Raw genomic sequence first — 17,037 nt, 5'->3', positions numbered from 1 at the left:
ACGAGCATCATTTGTCGCCCCAATCGTCGAAGTATGCACGATGATACTTTCGAAAAACAATTGCTGCTCAAATTAAACAGCGCGTTTATCAAATAAACATATATAATATGTATTAATAACCAAATAAACTGCATATACTAGAAAAAACCATTTTGCATTTGAAAACCATTTAAAATATCTATTTATCCATTTTACATTTAAAATGGATTTGGAAAATCCATTTTACATTTTGCATCTTAAATACATTTTTTTCAGGTATTTTGCATTTGGCATTTTAAATGCAATTCAAAAAGCATTTTACCCAGCCCTGCCTTTTGCGTGATCTATTTCAACGCCAGACTTGACATTTTGGCTTACCTCTTGTTTTTTTTGTCTTCGAACAGGTCCGCAGACAGGACTCTTTGGAGCGTCGGCGCAAACATCGCCGTTTGGTGGCACAGCAGCTGGTACTAGCACAGCTGGGACAGGCAAGTTGTGCGATATAAAACATTTGTCAACTAAACAGTGATATTCAGACGAATGTAGATTGACAAACATGAATAATTATATGATAAATCTGTACAATTGTGTTGTACGTATGTACATATTTATATTGTATAATTGTATATGTAATTTTATGTATACAATATTATGGACTATTGCTTTGTACAATTGTACAATTATGTATTATAAATGTTATGCTTTACATATGCTTGCCAACCCTGTACAAGTCTGAATATTGTTATGTTTAGATTCTCTAAGACAATTATAATTTTGATAGTTTTATTTACTTTTATACATTTGAACGGGAAAACGTTATGTACATAAAGAGTACGTTTTGGCACAATACTATTCTATGATAAAATTAGAAAGTAGTCTATTAGCTTATCTTATTTGTTAAAGGATTTGGATCGATGACCGGAGGATTTGGCACCACTAGCCAATCGGGATCGACCGGACTGTTCGGAAAGCCCATTACTAATTTTGGAACGCCGGCAACTACAACAACCAACAGCTTTGCGTTCAATTCTACACCCACCACAAATCTGTTTGGTACTAATACTCAAACAAAGCCATTTGGTAGTAAGTTATTTTATTTATCCCAATGTATGTCTCATAAGTTCCGATCAATCTGCATGTATTGTGCAGGGATGCCCCAGAATTTGCGCGCACCGGGTAATTCTTTGTGCTAGGGAAAGTGAAATTTGTCCTGGAAAAGTTCTGGCATTTGAATAAAAGTTTTCGCGTGAGAACAATTTATAACTAAGAAACGAGAGCTCCGAGTTACAACGCATACGTATGTTCTTTTACTATTTCTCTGAAGGTTTTATGACAATACGCACGAATATTTCGAACTCGTGTCTCCAAAACGACTGCAAGTAGATTAAATAAACGTTAATATGCCAAAAGATTTTTTCTCATAAGCTGTATTCAAAGTGGTGATATTTTATAGAGGAAAGTCCCCTATTATGAGATAGGCCTCTAATATGAGATAGCAGAGTTTCTGCTAAATTAATAGGCATAGTCTGTTGGGTCCACCATGAATTTATTGCCCTTGGGGTGGAAAATAGATTGTTAGATCGTGTAATTGTTGCGAAGAAAGATTTGCGATTGGAATTATGGACGTTGAAAACCTGCTCTCATATTAAAATCCTATCTCATAATAGAGGACTTTCCTCTATTAGATACATGCTTGTTAAAATACACGAGAAAGCAGTGTAATTTGTAGCGTTTATTCGTGAGCTTTAAATTGTTCTCGTTTAAAAGCTATTGCTCGGACGTAATTTTTTCTGGAAAAATTGCTTTTTTTAAGCACAGAATATTGTACTGTGTACAGCGCGTTCCTACCACGATATATTCTCTATAAATACTTTTTATAATTTTCTTGTGTTTCATACACGTGTACATGATCGATATTAAAATATGCGAGAATTATAAAAAGAATCAAAATATACACGAACATGTCGACAATTCGAGGAGGGGAAAAATGATATTTTTTTTCGTTTCCTCTATTTAACTTAATTTTATCAGTATCAGGTATAAATAAAATATATTTTTAATAAAGCGTAGAAAGTCTGAAATGTGAAGTGTAAAATTTGATGTATAGCAGCCGCTCCGACGCCCCTTTTTGGCACTAGCAGTACTAACCAGGCTGCTGGAACGGGTTTTGGTAGCATCAATGCCGGGCAGAATACAGGATTCGGATCTGCGTTTGGTTCCACGCAACCTAATCAGGTAATGTACAAACGTACATCCAGTGTTGTGCATAGGTGATTTTCAAAATTAGCTAGATAAAGATAAGATAAAAAATTTTTTTTTATCTTACATAAGATTTTATCTAAGATAAATGTATCTTACAATTAGATAAGATAAAGTTAATTTCGTTTTGAATATATCTAGATAAAAGGTAAAATTATACGATGATTCATCTAGATAATTTTCAGATAATATTTTTAAGACTTCATGTAAACGCAGTAGAAAAAGTTATAAAAAATTATAGAAAAATTTAAATAATAAAAGGGGGATATGGAATATATTCAGGTTAAGTTATATGACACACACATAAATGCATGGTCTACAGTGTAACTGTTAAGTATTTTTATGTGGCCCTAAACCAAATTATCTGTACGTTATCTTAGATAATTTAGTAAAGATAACACTTTCTCTCATCTAAGATGCAGATATAGATAATACTTATTTTTATTATCTATATAAAGATAAGATAACGCTAAAATTTTATCTAGATAATCATCTATATAATTTTATTTAGATAACAGCAAACACTGCGTACATCGCACATTGCATTGACAATGAAAACAGCAATTATACTTTGTTTACAGAGTATCGGATTGTTCAATCAGAACAAGTCTGCTTTTAATATTCCATCGACATCGACTAGCACCGGCTTCACTGGCTTTGGTCAACCGGCCACGAACTCCACTACACCATTATTCGGTAATAAAACGACCACCACCGGATTTGGAACAACGTCTACGTTCGGCGCGGCCGCGCCTACTACATTTGGAACTGGTACAGGTTTCAATTCCGGCTCGAATGCTGGGACCTCGTTGTTTAACTCGTCATTCAAACCAGCCGGACAAACATCGGGATTTTCTTTTGGAACTACACCCGTAGCCTCAACTGGACTTGGTAATTATTCTTCTTTTAACATTGGACTCAAATTTATGTCTGTTATAATGTTATACGATCAATATGTATGTGTATACATGTATTATGTACACATTGCAGGCACGAATACTGGTTTAAGTTTGGGCGGCGGCTCTTCCTTATTCGGCCAACAAAAACCGGGCAGTCTGTTCGGAAATACCGGAAACAATACAACGTTCAACAATCCTGGAACGTTTGGATCGTCTACTTTTGGAACAGGCTCCAATATGATGTCTGGAACAGGAGTGGGCTTGCTTAATGGAGGGTAACATGATATTTATGCTCTAATTTTAACTCTTTCTCATTAACAGTTCCAATTTTAATAATCTGACCAATTGCAAGCCATTTTCCTTGATTATTTCAATACTTAAAAATTATCTGTACTAGATTGAGTGTGTGTGTTTTATATTTTAGGGTGGCATCAAATCATACGAAAACGAACGGTTCGGTACCGGTGCATCAGCAAATCTTGGCTCTAGTTTCCGCACCATTCGGCGATTCGCCGTTATTGAAGAATCTTTTACCAGTGGGTATCTCGACTTAAGACGATTACAACTGAGATAAATCAACAAGTATCGTCATAATTTACCTTTAATTGCAACCCATATTTTTTTAGGCATCCGGAAAGACCGACGAACTCTTGAAACCTACTAATCCAGCCGCGAAAGTACTGAACAGTCCGCAATACAGAGTTACTGCCAATAACAAGTCCCCGAAAATTAAAGCGAGAGTTGTCAGTTCCGTGCAGCTATCCAAGGTAAATTTGTCAAATTAATTTTCAAATATTCAATTGTGTAACGTTGAAAAATACCATTTATATTAGTAAATTATTCTTCTCACAACACAACACCTGTTCTAGAAATCTTTGTTCGATGGCCTCGAAGAAGAAGATCCCGTAATAACCGAGGCCTTTCAACCTCGACCAAGCGCGAAACGTTTGGTGTTGCGGCCAAAGTCGGCGACCAATTCCTCGGTTCAATCTCCCACAGAAAATGGGGAAACCGTGACGAGAAACGGTACTGCGGATGATAGGACGGATATATCGAGTGTAGTGCACAGCAACAATATCGAGGTTAATGACAAGGAAAATCACAGCCAAGATAACAATCGACTTGCGAACGATCGACGGTCGTCTACGTCTTGGTAATGAAAAGATGTATCCCTGTTTTTTTTAATTCTCTCAATGTCTTGAAATTTTTTTCAAAGAGGTTCCTGTTAAGAGAAATATAAATTTGAGTATCTTTACATTGGTAGGTTGAAATCGACGCTTCCGCGGAAAAATAAGATTTCGGACGATGAATTGCTCGAGGGGCAGCGATCGCCTTTTTTCGCAACGAATGTACCCGAAGAAGCGAATAATACGGTGGCTGAATTAAGATCGCAAAGTACATCGAATCATTCGGAAACGATCAATTCGATCGAAGTGCCACTAAATTCTACTTTTGACGAGAAAAGTTCTGCAAATCTCACCATGCAGACTGCAGGTAAGTTGTCATTTAGTTAAACCCATTAAACAAAAGTCGCGAACAATGAGAAATTTTTTATCTGTGTTTTGACTCTTGTCCCTTGATTCTTAGAATCCAGCGAGGAAGCTGACGAGAGTCCGCTGCTACAATCAAACTGGACTGTGAACATGGCCAAAGTTACATTGCGACGAGCTGGCTACTACACGATCCCATCGCTCGATAAATTAGACGATTTTGTTTGCGGTGAGACGTGCGTCGTGCCAAACTTTACCATCGGCCGTGAGGGTTACGGCAATGTATACTTCCCGGATTCGTTCGACATATACGGCTTGAACTTTGATGAAATCGGTAATTTGTAAATATATTAATTTAATTGTACACCCACGTGGAAAAGATACGAATCCAGTGCTCTTACTTTTCTATCATAAAATAAGATCGATATAGCAACAATATTATTGACAAAGGATATTTTTATCTTAACCCTTTCAGTCATAGTGTTGTCTTTAATTAACACCTTATTATCTCGGTTTTTTCGGTATAACTTCTATTTGAATTTTTTTAAAATTTTTTATTTTACAATAACTCAAGGGTTGGGATTTGGTAACGGAATTGTTATTTTGTCGATTTTATAAGTTTTGTTTTATTATAAACAACTTGAAACTTGAGAAAACTCATTTTTTATAAAAATCGATATACAAAGGATTTTTTGGTCGCAAAATTCAAATATGAAGTTTAAAAATCTTTATATTTGAAGATTTTTTTCAATTTTAAATGACGGTTCCAATATAGTTGATCAAAAATTGAAAAAGTGCAACATTTTCCGTGAAAATCAGTGCATATACCGATGGATTCGCCATTTTAAATCCTTAAAATTTAACTTGAGATTTGAATTTAGTAGCGACTTAAAAAACCCCTGTACATTGATTTCCATGAAAATTGGTGAATTTTTGTCTATTTCGGTCTGCCATACTGGATCCGCCAGCTTGGATTTGGGAATTAAAAAAATCTGATTTCAGAACTGAATTCAATGACTATGTTTACACGTCACCCTTAATCGGGTTTAATAACATCTGTAGTAATAAAACTGACCAATCGCAGTCATTCCATTCTTCTGAAGAATAGTCGTGATTGGTCAGTTTTATAACTACAGATGTTATTAAACCCGATTAAGGGCGACGTGTAAACGTAGTCACTGATCTCAAAAACATAGAGAACCATAGTGTACGTGATATTTACTCTGCGTCCTGAATTTGGAGGGTTTTCAAATTTTTTAAAATTCTATAGAGGGATTTTAGAGGCATCGCAGACTATACGAATTTCAGAACAAAATAAAAAAATTCTAATTAACGTATTTAATAATAGCGAGTCGGAGTCTAGAGGCTACAAACGAATATACATGTTGTCACTGAGTAGTCAAATTTATAGTAAGAATAAATTTAGTTTAATTTTAATTAAGAAACAACGCGTTTCTGGTTGATTTTTCGAAATTATGATCCACTATTTTGAATTTTACAATTTTGACCTCAAAATTGTATAATTCAACGATCCCAAAAACCTCTGTATACCAAGTTAGAAAAAAGCTTTAGACACTTTTCTGCTCGTGGGGGCACAAACAATAGGAGTGTTGAATGTTAACACGACTCCCTGCTACGATTGATTTAACAAACATCTTTCTTTGAGAGAAGGATTCGTTAGAAATGGATTTAATAAAATTTACCAGTTGGGTCGACAATAAGCTCACTTTTAAATGTTTAATCATCACTGGCGACTCTAAGTGATATTCTTCTTTAAAAGGATTTATATTTAGATCGTCTATTGCGTTTGTTGCAGTACACTTCCGTCACAAGGAGGTGATCATTTATCCCGACGACGAAAAGAAACCGCCAGTGGGACAGGGCTTGAACCGAAGGGCACAGGTCACGCTGGACAAGGTGTGGCCGCACGACAAGTCGCTGCACGAGCCGATCACGGATCCGCAGCGGCTCGCCGCGATGAACTACGAGGGCAAGCTGCGTAGAGTATCCGCGAAGCACGACACCCGTTTCCTCGAGTACCGGCCGGAGACCGGCTCGTGGGTCTTCAAGGTCGACCACTTTTCCAAGTACGGTCTCAGCGATTCGGACGAGGACGACAATCAGGCCCCGCCGATCTCGGAGGCGAAGAAACTGAAGGGGTTTCCCCCGGCTGTGCAAAAGGGCAAGCCGGTCGATCCGTCGACGGCGACGAATAAAGGGGCGATGAACGGAGCGATGGTTAACGGAACGCTCGACGGTGGAAAGATCGGAAACGACAAGCAGCATTCGAGCATGGTCGAAAACAATTTTTTAGGCACGACCCCGATCAACCGTTTTGCCTACAACGATCACAGTTACGAGGAACGAGGGATGATGGTCAGCCCGGGCGGGGAGACACCGTTCGGCCAGTCCGGTTTCGTTTCCGGGGACTACAATTACGAGAAACGAATGACCGTCAGTCCGATCGGCGATAATGCTCGAGTCGCCGGTACGGATAGCCACAAATTGCAGCTAATGAAGGCGAGCTTCTTCGACGTGAACGACGAGGACGTGAACGAGGAGGTCGGCATATGCCCCTCCGTGCAGAAAACCCTGGTACGCTACTTTCCGGACGTCGCGGAAGCCAAGAGCGACGAGATCCCGTACAACGCTACGATGTTACGAGCGACTCTGGTCGCGAACGAGACTCTGTTCTCCACGTGTTCGCCGGAAAAGGCGCTCCACCCAAGCAAGAGGTTGCACTTTCCTCGCATTGGCGCGCGAGACAAGCAGCCGATGGCCGAGAGAGCGGTTCCGCCAGCCGCGGTCACGCCGGTGACAAGCGTGTTGAAGTATCACTACGAGGTCGTGCCACTCAAGGAGTCCCGGTTGAACAGATTGCGATTTCGCTGCGTCGCCGACGCCGGCATATACATGGGTAGGAAGTTCCGAGCAAGCTGGGGCGCTGGTCTGACGCTGCTGTCTCTGAGCACGCAGGAGCAGGCGACCAAGATGCAACTGCGGAGCACGTTCAGCCAACTGAGCCGCTACGTCTCCGGCCGCCTCGCCGACGACGTATCGTCGACGGCGATTGTCCAACGTCTGCAGATCCTCGGGGGCGAGGAGTACGACATGAAAACGTTCCAGGACAGCGTGGAGCGTCACTTGAGAGTCCAGTTAGATCACTGCGTGATGGGCCACGAGGGGGACTGTCCCACGTTTGACGTAGCGACCGACAGCGCGAACGAGGCGTTGCAGCTGCACTGCACGCTGGCGCAGGATCTCGCGGAGAGGGAGCAGAGGCCGGGCGAGGACGAGCAGACGCGGTGCGCCAGCGCCGGTGAGAGATCGTTCCGTCGGTACGCGAGTACCGTGTGGACTCTGTGCGTGGCGCTCTGGGGAAACTACGCCGATCAGGACATGGCCGAGAGCGCTAACGAGGAGCACTACAACGTCATGGTGAGGCGGGAAGCCGTAGGCGATTGGCTGAGGAACGTGGTGCAGAAGACGGTCGAGCGGGAGACCAAGAGCATCGACGGCGAGGGCAACTCGCACGAGAAGATAATGTTGTCGCTGCTGTCCGCTTGCAAGCTGGAGGACGCTTGCGAGGAGGCGCGAAAGGCCGGGGACCATTGCTTGGCGCTGCTGATGGCGCAGCTGCGAAGTGGCGTGACGGTCCAGAAGTTGATCAAGCAGCAGCTCGCGCTGTGGCAGGAGACCGACGTCGACGAGAATCTCACGATCGAGCGTCTGAAGCTGTTTATGCTGGTGGCGGGCGAACCACTCATCTCCAGCAAACACGGTACTATCAACGTGTGCGAGGACCTAGACTGGAAACGAGCCTTTGCTATACATCTGTGGTACCTGTCGCCGCCGACTTGCTCCATCACTGACGCCCTAGACCTCTACGAGACGTCGTTCAACGCGACGGAGGCTCAGGCGTACGCGGCGGTACCCGAACCCGAGTACAGGGAGAACGAGTACGACGCCGAGTTGAGTAATGGCAAACGGATACACGATCTCTGTTTTCACCTTCTCAAGTTGTACTGCACGGGAAATCACGATCTGGGCGAACTTCTCAATCCGCTGGCGTACACCGCAAATCCCTTGGATTATAGATTGAGGTGATTTCGTATTAAAAGGAAATTAAGTGCGTTCAATGCGATGCGAATCAAAGGGGGGGGAGAAGGGCGGACTGTACATACACTACCGGCCAATATTATATCACCTTTCGATTTTTTGAGCATAACTAATTTTAAAGTGCTCGAATGAAAAATTCGAAAATCATTATGTACTTTGTCAAATTTTATTACATATCAGCTGTCTACTGTAAAATTTTGAGCACATTCGGTGCACTTTGACGAAAGTTATCCTCAGAAAATCTAAAGGTGATATACAATACTTTTGGCCGGTACTGTACATACCCTGTATGTATACATATTAGTGGTCTTAATTATTCGAAGCTTCGCAACTTCGAAGAATTCGAAGAAACGAAGAAACTTCGAATATCAAATTTTCGAAGTTTCGAAGCTTGAAGGTTTCGAAGTTTCGAATATTCGAAGTCAACTAATGCTTTAACATATAAGCTTTACAAAGACCAACCTGATTTATCGCCTGTATTGGTGATTGAGGGTAGACTATCAAACTTATATAGATATATAGTGTTATAGTTTTTTATTATATCTTGTTAATACATTAGTTGACTTCGAATATTCGAAACTAGAGCTGAAATTTTTCTTCGAAGATTTTCAATTTCGAAGCTTCGAATCTTCGAAGATTCGAAGCTTCGTAGAAATTATTTGAGAATTGAAGTTTTCGAAGATTCGAAGTTTCGAAGTTTCGAATTTTCAAAGTCAACTAATGCATTAACAAGATAAAAACAATACATTTTGCAAAATTAATCGTTTTTACTATAACTGTGAACTAAATGCCAACTAATTAATATCGTGTGCGCATGTAAAATATCGTTTTAATACGTGTACATTATCTCTCTGACAGCTGGTTGGTGCAACAAACACTCGTGGCTTTAGGCTACACGCACCTCTCCGATCATGTCGCCGCATTAACCCATACAAACTTTGCGACTCAATTGGAAGCTCATGGACTCTGGCACTGGGCGATCTTTGTACTACTTCATCTACGGGATTCGTCTAGACGACGAATTGCTGTGCAAGACCTGCTGCTGCGCCACATAGAAATAGACGATACCCCGGAATACGTGAAGCGTGAGCAGTTTTTGAAGGAGGAGCTTGGTATATCGTCAGTTTGGATCCACCAGGCCAAGGCTATCAAAAGCAGTGTCAATAAGAGGTATAATTTAACAATACATTACATATAATTTAACAATACATATTCAAACATTTCATTATCAATACATTTATATGTGAAAATATAAGAGAAATTGATTGTTATATTTGTTAATTGAAATAAAGCCCTGGACATACTTGAAGAGATTCGACACTTTTGCAGATATGGCGAAGCGGCCTGGTACTACATCCAGGCGGAACAGTGGACCCCGGCTCACGAAATTATTATAGAGCATCTGGCAGCTGACGCTATAATAAATGGTATCGGTCACTTCCCTCCTCTTTTCTTTTCCTACATGCTGGCGCTGTACGTTGCAGACAATGCACAGGGTGTTCTGCAGTTTTTGACCGCCGTTCACGGGAAGGTAATCGGGACTAAGATAAACAGACAAGTCCTCTACCGTTTTGCAACTGGAACAATGGCTATCGAGATATTGATGTTGAAAAGTCGCCGTATTAACCCGACCTACTGCCAAATGTAGGCGCGCGGTGAGATGCGTCCACCCATCGGCCGCCGCTCGAGGTAGTGCGCGCCTCCCTACTCAGAGGACTTTTCTGTTTGCCATAGCCTCCTCTACCTTCCCCTCGAACGGCGATCAAGAAACTGCGGAGCACCTTGTATATTAGTCAATCGCTTTGTTACACTTCAGTATATCAAGTCTTCCACGAAATGGGACTTGGTTTGACTTAACATACTCGTATCTTCCACATATTTTGTTTTACGCGCAACTAACTGTCCTATTCGTAATCTAACAGTCCTAGTACTTCTTATGTACTTTCGCCTCTTCTTCTTTCTTCGGTCCTTATACTATCCTTCGTCGAAGTTGCCACGGTCCTCTTCCTCGTCTCTTCTTAATCCCTTCCTTTGAAGCATACATTTTTCCTTTGCCGAGTTTCCTGGAACCCTTAATACTTAATGGTTTTTTAGGTTGCTGATTACGATTCTGGTGTCAAAATTACAAAAAAATGCAGAATGTCGGACGCCATGTTAAATCCGCCATTATAAATTTTGTAATTCTGACCTCGTATACGCAATCAGAAACCTGAAAAGCTTCCGAGTACCGAGTTCCAACTAAATCAATTGCATTTGTTGCAATTGCGACTCTTGGATCCACCATTTTGGAATTAGAAAAATTTCAAATTTTTACTTCAGATTAGAAATCAGCGATCTCGAAAACCTCCAGATATCTTAGCTTCGGAATGTCGTTTATAGAAATGATTTTTTGACTACAGAACATCTTGTGGAAAACAAAATTTTTTAATTAAAACTTTAATTTTGAGCTGCTACATTGAATCAATCGTCGATAATTTTAAGATTTCAGATTCTGACTTCAGATTCAGACGATATTGGAGTGAAAGCAATGTAGGGTTTTTCAATTTCAGGAGGTGTAACGTATATGTTTCATGCTTCGAAGAGCTATGGGTGTTCGCGATGTTACTTCCTTTCTCCCTACCGATCTTTTCCTTTCCACTTCAGCTTACTGTGCCAAGAAGAGAACCTAAAAACCTCTGTCCTTTCCCTGTTTCCATCCTCTATTCCTGCTCTGCCAGTATTTTCTTTATGTACCTCTTCTTTATCCACCTCTTTACTCTACCTCTATTTTTGTTGCTCTTATTGTCCTTTTGTATTCCTTCTTTCCCCCTTCCACTTTAACATCTCTTCTTTAGACCTTTTATTACCTTCTTTCCTCTCTTTCTCCCATAACCGGATTGCAAACAATATCTCGTCATTTTATATTCTATATTACAGAAAACTACGAGTATTTAAAATCACTGTTAAGCCCGTTGGTACCGATTGAATGTAGCGGCACAATTAGTGGATGGTCGCATCAGGGGCAGCTCCTGTGGGAGTACATGGAAATAACTGGCGAGATTCAGAACCTGTTAAAGTCCGCTCCGGATTACTGTGGACTAACTTATCAACTGGAAGCGTTAAAGCCTCGATTAACGGGCTTGTGTCACAAAATCGATCAATTCCCATGCCCGACTGCTAAACACAGGTACGACCGATACACGCTCTTGCAATTGCATCGCTTCTTCGTCCTGTGTTTAAGGCCTTCTTCTTCCTCTCTAGATTGTGCCAAGCTGAAATTGCAAAGAGGACTCTCCATTTGACTAGAAATATGCTATTGCTACAGAAAAACGAAGAGCAGTCCGTCACAAAGTTACTGGTCCGTTTAATATCTCAACTACCGTTGCCGGAAGATTATGCGCAACAGGAGCTGCGGCCCATCGTTAATGTACGCGTGACAGAAATAATTCTGTAAATGTGTGAAGTAATAACGTATAAGTTAATTTATCGATAATTGTAAAGTTAACGGAAAGTCCCATTTTTATAATTTCCTCCCCCTCCCCCGCACTCGCCTGCAGACTTGGCACAGAAAACGAGCGCAATCAGTTTTTCCGAAGAACCCAGTGATCCTGATACAACGTTATGCACACGGCGGTAACAAATAGCGTGATTCGTGCAGTAGATTTATAAAGCTGGAAATTATACATATTTAGAGAAATACATCAATATGTGATACTATTTAAGTCTTTCTTACATTTTTACATTTTTCCGATTCACGCACAAAATTGTCTCGCACTTTGAGAGAGATGTGTACGACTAAGCCGTACAAGGACGTGTGACGCGTAATCAGGTATAATCTGTCGAGGGGGGGCGTGGGCGAGAAGTAATTCTGTACCTCACGGAGAAATATCTCTGTTGTGGGTTTACTTATGTAATCTGTACAATCGTCGCATCTGATTAACGTAGACAAGTCGCATTAGATACTATCCAAGATGCACGGTTGCGCAGGTACGTGAAAAGAAAATGGTAACTCGTGTGTACTATAATACTATGCGATACACTCGTCATATACAATTGCTATCTGTTTGCGCATTTCGATTCTCTCACCCTTTTCGCATATTTCGCAACGAGAGGTCTTGACAAAAAACAAAGTAACAAGTGTAAATTATCCTAGCGGTGGACTTTTGCGTTACGCTAACAATAAGTTGAACGAGTATTCTACGACAATGTTTTCGATGTAGTGCTATGCGCGCGCGCGTGTAATTTCTTCACCGTTATTGATAGAACAGGTACTTGTGCGAAGAAAAAAAAACTGAAGAATATATATAGATATACGAGAGTATGTGTGTAAGGAATATTTGTATAAATGAAATTAAGTTTTCACTCTTTTAAAGTTAAGATAAGTAAATAAGATGTTTACGTATGGTTTCCGCGTTATTACGAACGAAAGTATAAAACTGAAAGAATCCAAATACAAATAAATATTATACAAATTCTCCTGGGTCTAATTCTTTCGGCGGTATGTTACTTGTAAACTCGTAACTGACTTGCATGCTCCTTACGGTCTACGACCTCGTCAGTTGATCTCTTGTCAGTTTTACGGTTCAATATGATACAGAGATTTATTTTAGAGACACGGTAGTGTCTTGCGCCAAGTATAAGCATAGCGATATAAAACGTACAGCCAGGTAAGTGCATGCATCCCGCTCTCCCGATGAACGTCAAATAACAATTACATGTACATAACGTCAATATTATAATTGTCCACTTAACAATATATTATAAGTATAATGTAACAAAATTAACGCAGGCTCGTCTTAATTGAAATAAAATAAACGTTAAAAATTTTTAAGGCCAATAGTGTTGCGAGCAGTGATCAGTTTAATGTAACAATAAAATTAGGATGTTTAATAATTAAACGCGTAACATAGTTATCTTACTCTAACTTAAAATATAAGATGACGCGTTTACCTAACATCTAAATATGTAATAACAAAATAATTAAAATTTAGAAGTAATAGTTTAAATTGACAAACGTTTCGACTTTACTTAGTGTTCATCAGCGTATCTGTTCCTAAAATAATATAATTATTGGTAATGAGTGTATATGAAGATGTTGGCACACGTGTACATGTAACACATGTGCTTAAGTTACATTACTGAGTAGAAAATTATAATATTGATATCGTGTAACATTGGTGTTTACTGTATCGAAGGGACTTTCAATGTTGCAATTTCTTGAATTTAAACGTAGATACTCTTGAGCCTAATCTACATCTAGAAACATTCTATTTTATATAAACAAATCAAAAGGCTTAAAAAGTTTGTCAACAATGTACGATTATACAATGTATAATATATAATACAATTTATCACCTTGCACACATTTTATAAACGTATTCATTAACTATAAAGTAGAATGTTTCCAGACGCAGAGAGCACATTGTAGATTAGGCGTTGGTGTTAAGACTCACGTTGTTTGCGCGCAAATACAAACGCAAGACGACGCAATGTTTTATTCTTCCTGAGAGATGACTGAGATGTCGCGAAAGAAATAAAAGTCCAAATTAATACGAAACACTACGATGAATTGAGCTCTATAACAAAGTTGAGTCTAGCAATTTCTAGCTAGTGGAATGTCTCATTGCGATTATGCAAAAAATAATTACCGGGGTAAGTCGGAGTGGGTATCATCGTATATATACATATACACCGCGATGGAAATATTTCGCTGAAAGTATTATGAGGTCGACGAAGTGAAAGTTATTGAAAAATTACTGAATGTCTTAAAATAAATTACAATTGCCTTAAGCGAAATTCAACGTAATCTACTGTAAGATATAAGAAAGGTTAAAATATATCGTTGGAAAGTAATGAAAAAATTATGAAGTTTATTGAATTTAACTAAGAGCTGTGTTGCTTTTCGATGAAACTGACTTCTCCCTGATTTTTACCCTAAAATATTGATGAAATAAAACCGAGCCAATTCAGAGAGATTTCCAAATATATCTCTGTAAGATATTTCCACCGAGGTATATTTACTCCAAGTATCAAGTATGCATTACTTAAAGCGCATTTGTCGTATTTAAAAATATGCACACCCATACAGCACAGATGGTTGTAGTTACATTGCAGAAACGTTGCAATCTTGCAGAGACATTGCAGGGATATAAAATTGCAAACTTTCGATAGCAATATTGCAGCAATGTTTCAAAAATAATAAAAATACTATATTTTCTATTTAAAAATTTGTCTAATTACGAAAATTTTATAATATTATTTTCGTTGATACCAATATAATGCGCGAATTATCAAGTACTTGATCAAACGTTGCAGCAATGTTGCGCAACGTTGCTGCAATATTGCAATCTTGCAATGTAACATTTCTGCAATCTTCCTGTGCTGTGTGGGCAGTGATGGACAGAATGGTTGCGACAGTGTTTTTAAAACGAGTTTACTTGAGAAATAGATCGGAAACGCTCGAAATATGTAGTTTCGGAGTGACCACCGAGTAAAATAGTTCTCCCCACACAGCACAGAAAGATTGCAGGAAGATTGCAGAAATGTTACATTGCAAGATTGCAATATTGCAGCAACGTTGCGCAACATTGCTGCAACGTTACTGGAGGATTGCAGCAACGTTGAAATGTTGGCCCTCAGAGATTGCAGTGCAACATTATAGCAACGTTGCAGTGCAATATTTTTGGAATAATTTGTTGTTGACCATAAGCAGAGAATTTACTAATTACATATGTATCCGGGCCTTTTTCAATACACAGCAAGCTATTACGAAGCAACCTAAGGAGATTATGTCGCTTCGCAATAGATGGAGATTGCGAGCAACACCGCACTGATCAAGTACTTTAATTCGCGCATTATTGGTATCAACGAAAATAACATTATCAAATTCTCGTAAATAGAAAATTTTTAAAATAGAAAATATAGTATTTTTATTATTTTTGAAACATTGCTGCAATATTGCTATCGAAAGTTTGCAACTTTATATCCCTGCAATGTCTTTGCACTGCAATCTGCAAGATTGCAACGTTCCTGCAATGTAACTGCAACCATCTGTGCTGTATGGGTCGGGGAAGATTTTGAAACGGAACCCTCAATTTAAATGCATGTTCTTTACCCATTAAAAAAAAAGTGTCGCCACCAATTCTGTCCATCATTGTACGTATGATGCCCGCAATTTATTACGAAGAAACTATTTGCAGCCGTCAGTTCTCCAGAGATCATCGTATCGACTCCGATCTCGGGCGATCTATCTTAAACGGTCTCCTCGGTGAGGTGAGTGAAGAAAAAAAAAAGGCGAGAAAGACAGATCTCCCTCGCGCATTGTTGCGCAATTCGCGCGCGCGTAACGCCGCCGCGCAGTCCGCGCGCCATGCCTGGACAAGTGTAACGCGACGTTACCCCCCTCCTTCCCCCCCCCCCGCCCCCGCCCGCCGGCCTTAGGAAAAGCTCTCGCTGTCTTTATGTAAGATATAGATATATGTTAAATCAATGATACCGGGCTTGCGCTGCGTTACACCCCCGTAACGTGGCGTAAGGTCGGGACCGCGCTCACCCCACCCCCGTCCCCGTCCCCGCCGCGCGGAACGGCGAGCCTCCTCCACCTTCCGCCGCTTTTATCCCCTACTCCCCCACCCACCCTCGCGCGCCGACGCCGCCGCCGCCCCCACCCCATCCGTCTTTCTCGCGACGTCTCTCCCACTCGCCCGCCTCGCTCATCCCCTCCCGCGTCGACCCGCGGGAAGCGCGAGCCGCCGGGGGTGGCCGAGGAGGCCTCCGACCGATGTCGCGCTGGCTGGCCGCCGGTGTTACTGGCGCCGCCGCTGCCATGGAGCGCTCCACCTTCACCACCCCCCGCGGAGGCGGCGGCGGTGGCGGCGGCGCGGGGGCGGCAGACGGGGTCGCTCCCCGCCCCCTTTCTCGCCCTCGAAACAACGTACTACCGAAACGCCACGAGCTGGCTCGCTCATCGTAGACGTAGTAAGGGGCGACGCGCGCGCGCGCGCCGAGCCACCCCGGCCGGGGTGGCGGCGGCGGCAGCAGCAGCGGCGGCCAGACGGCGCGGCAGCAGACATAGCGGCGCGATACCGCGCGACATCACGCCGCGCCTCACCGTTGTTCGCGCGATTTTCCGCGTCGCGCGCCCGCCGGGGCAACTAGAGGGAGAGAGAGAGTGCGTCGCGCCAAAGGCGAGGAGATCGTTCTCTCTCCCGGGTTTGTCGCCCGCGCACGTCTTCCTTCCCGCAACCCCTTTCCCGCCGTTTCGCTCCGTCTCGTCTCACCGGTCCTGCACTCATCCTCCCCGCTGCCCGCCC

At 41.5% G+C, this 17,037-nt stretch overlaps 2 protein-coding genes across 4 annotated transcripts in view; both read left to right on the top strand.

Moving 5' to 3' along the window:
* LOC105558651 (nuclear pore complex protein Nup98-Nup96) overlaps nucleotides 1-13,200 on the top strand; it is a 20,713-nt gene extending 7,513 nt beyond the window's left edge. For 2 of the 3 annotated variants that reach the window (XM_012006449.1, XM_012006446.1), the window contains exons 6-20: nucleotides 384-467; nucleotides 883-1,062; nucleotides 2,087-2,214; nucleotides 2,820-3,129; nucleotides 3,229-3,412; nucleotides 3,562-3,673; nucleotides 3,764-3,904; nucleotides 4,007-4,290; nucleotides 4,402-4,631; nucleotides 4,725-4,961; nucleotides 6,444-8,730; nucleotides 9,605-9,916; nucleotides 10,076-10,173; nucleotides 11,663-11,912; nucleotides 11,987-13,200. In XM_012006449.1, the coding sequence (XP_011861839.1) occupies nucleotides 384-467; nucleotides 883-1,062; nucleotides 2,087-2,214; nucleotides 2,820-3,129; nucleotides 3,229-3,412; nucleotides 3,562-3,673; nucleotides 3,764-3,904; nucleotides 4,007-4,290; nucleotides 4,402-4,631; nucleotides 4,725-4,961; nucleotides 6,444-8,730; nucleotides 9,605-9,916; nucleotides 10,076-10,173; nucleotides 11,663-11,912; nucleotides 11,987-12,179 (5,030 nt within the window). In that variant the 3' untranslated portion in view covers nucleotides 12,180-13,200. The remainder of the gene's footprint in view (nucleotides 1-383; nucleotides 468-882; nucleotides 1,063-2,086; nucleotides 2,215-2,819; nucleotides 3,130-3,228; nucleotides 3,413-3,561; nucleotides 3,674-3,763; nucleotides 3,905-4,006; nucleotides 4,291-4,401; nucleotides 4,632-4,724; nucleotides 4,962-6,443; nucleotides 8,731-9,604; nucleotides 9,917-10,075; nucleotides 10,174-11,662; nucleotides 11,913-11,986) is intronic. The other variant, XM_012006448.1, reaches the window with a different exon arrangement.
* A 2,689-nt stretch (nucleotides 13,201-15,889) lies between these two features.
* The window catches only part of LOC105558662 (voltage-dependent calcium channel subunit alpha-2/delta-4-like), a 13,161-nt gene continuing 12,013 nt past the window's right edge, over nucleotides 15,890-17,037 (top strand). The window contains exon 1 of the mRNA XM_012006468.1: nucleotides 15,890-15,997. Coding sequence (XP_011861858.1) covers nucleotides 15,890-15,997 — 108 coding nt within the window. The remainder of the gene's footprint in view (nucleotides 15,998-17,037) is intronic.

Source organism: Vollenhovia emeryi, unplaced genomic scaffold (assembly GCF_000949405.1).
Source record: "Vollenhovia emeryi isolate VEMERY1.0 unplaced genomic scaffold, V.emery_V1.0 DF939324.1, whole genome shotgun sequence".
Lineage (NCBI taxonomy): Eukaryota > Metazoa > Arthropoda > Insecta > Hymenoptera > Formicidae > Vollenhovia > Vollenhovia emeryi.
The sequence above is the reverse complement of the archived record's forward strand: the minus strand, read 5'-3'. Positions and strand labels throughout refer to the sequence as shown.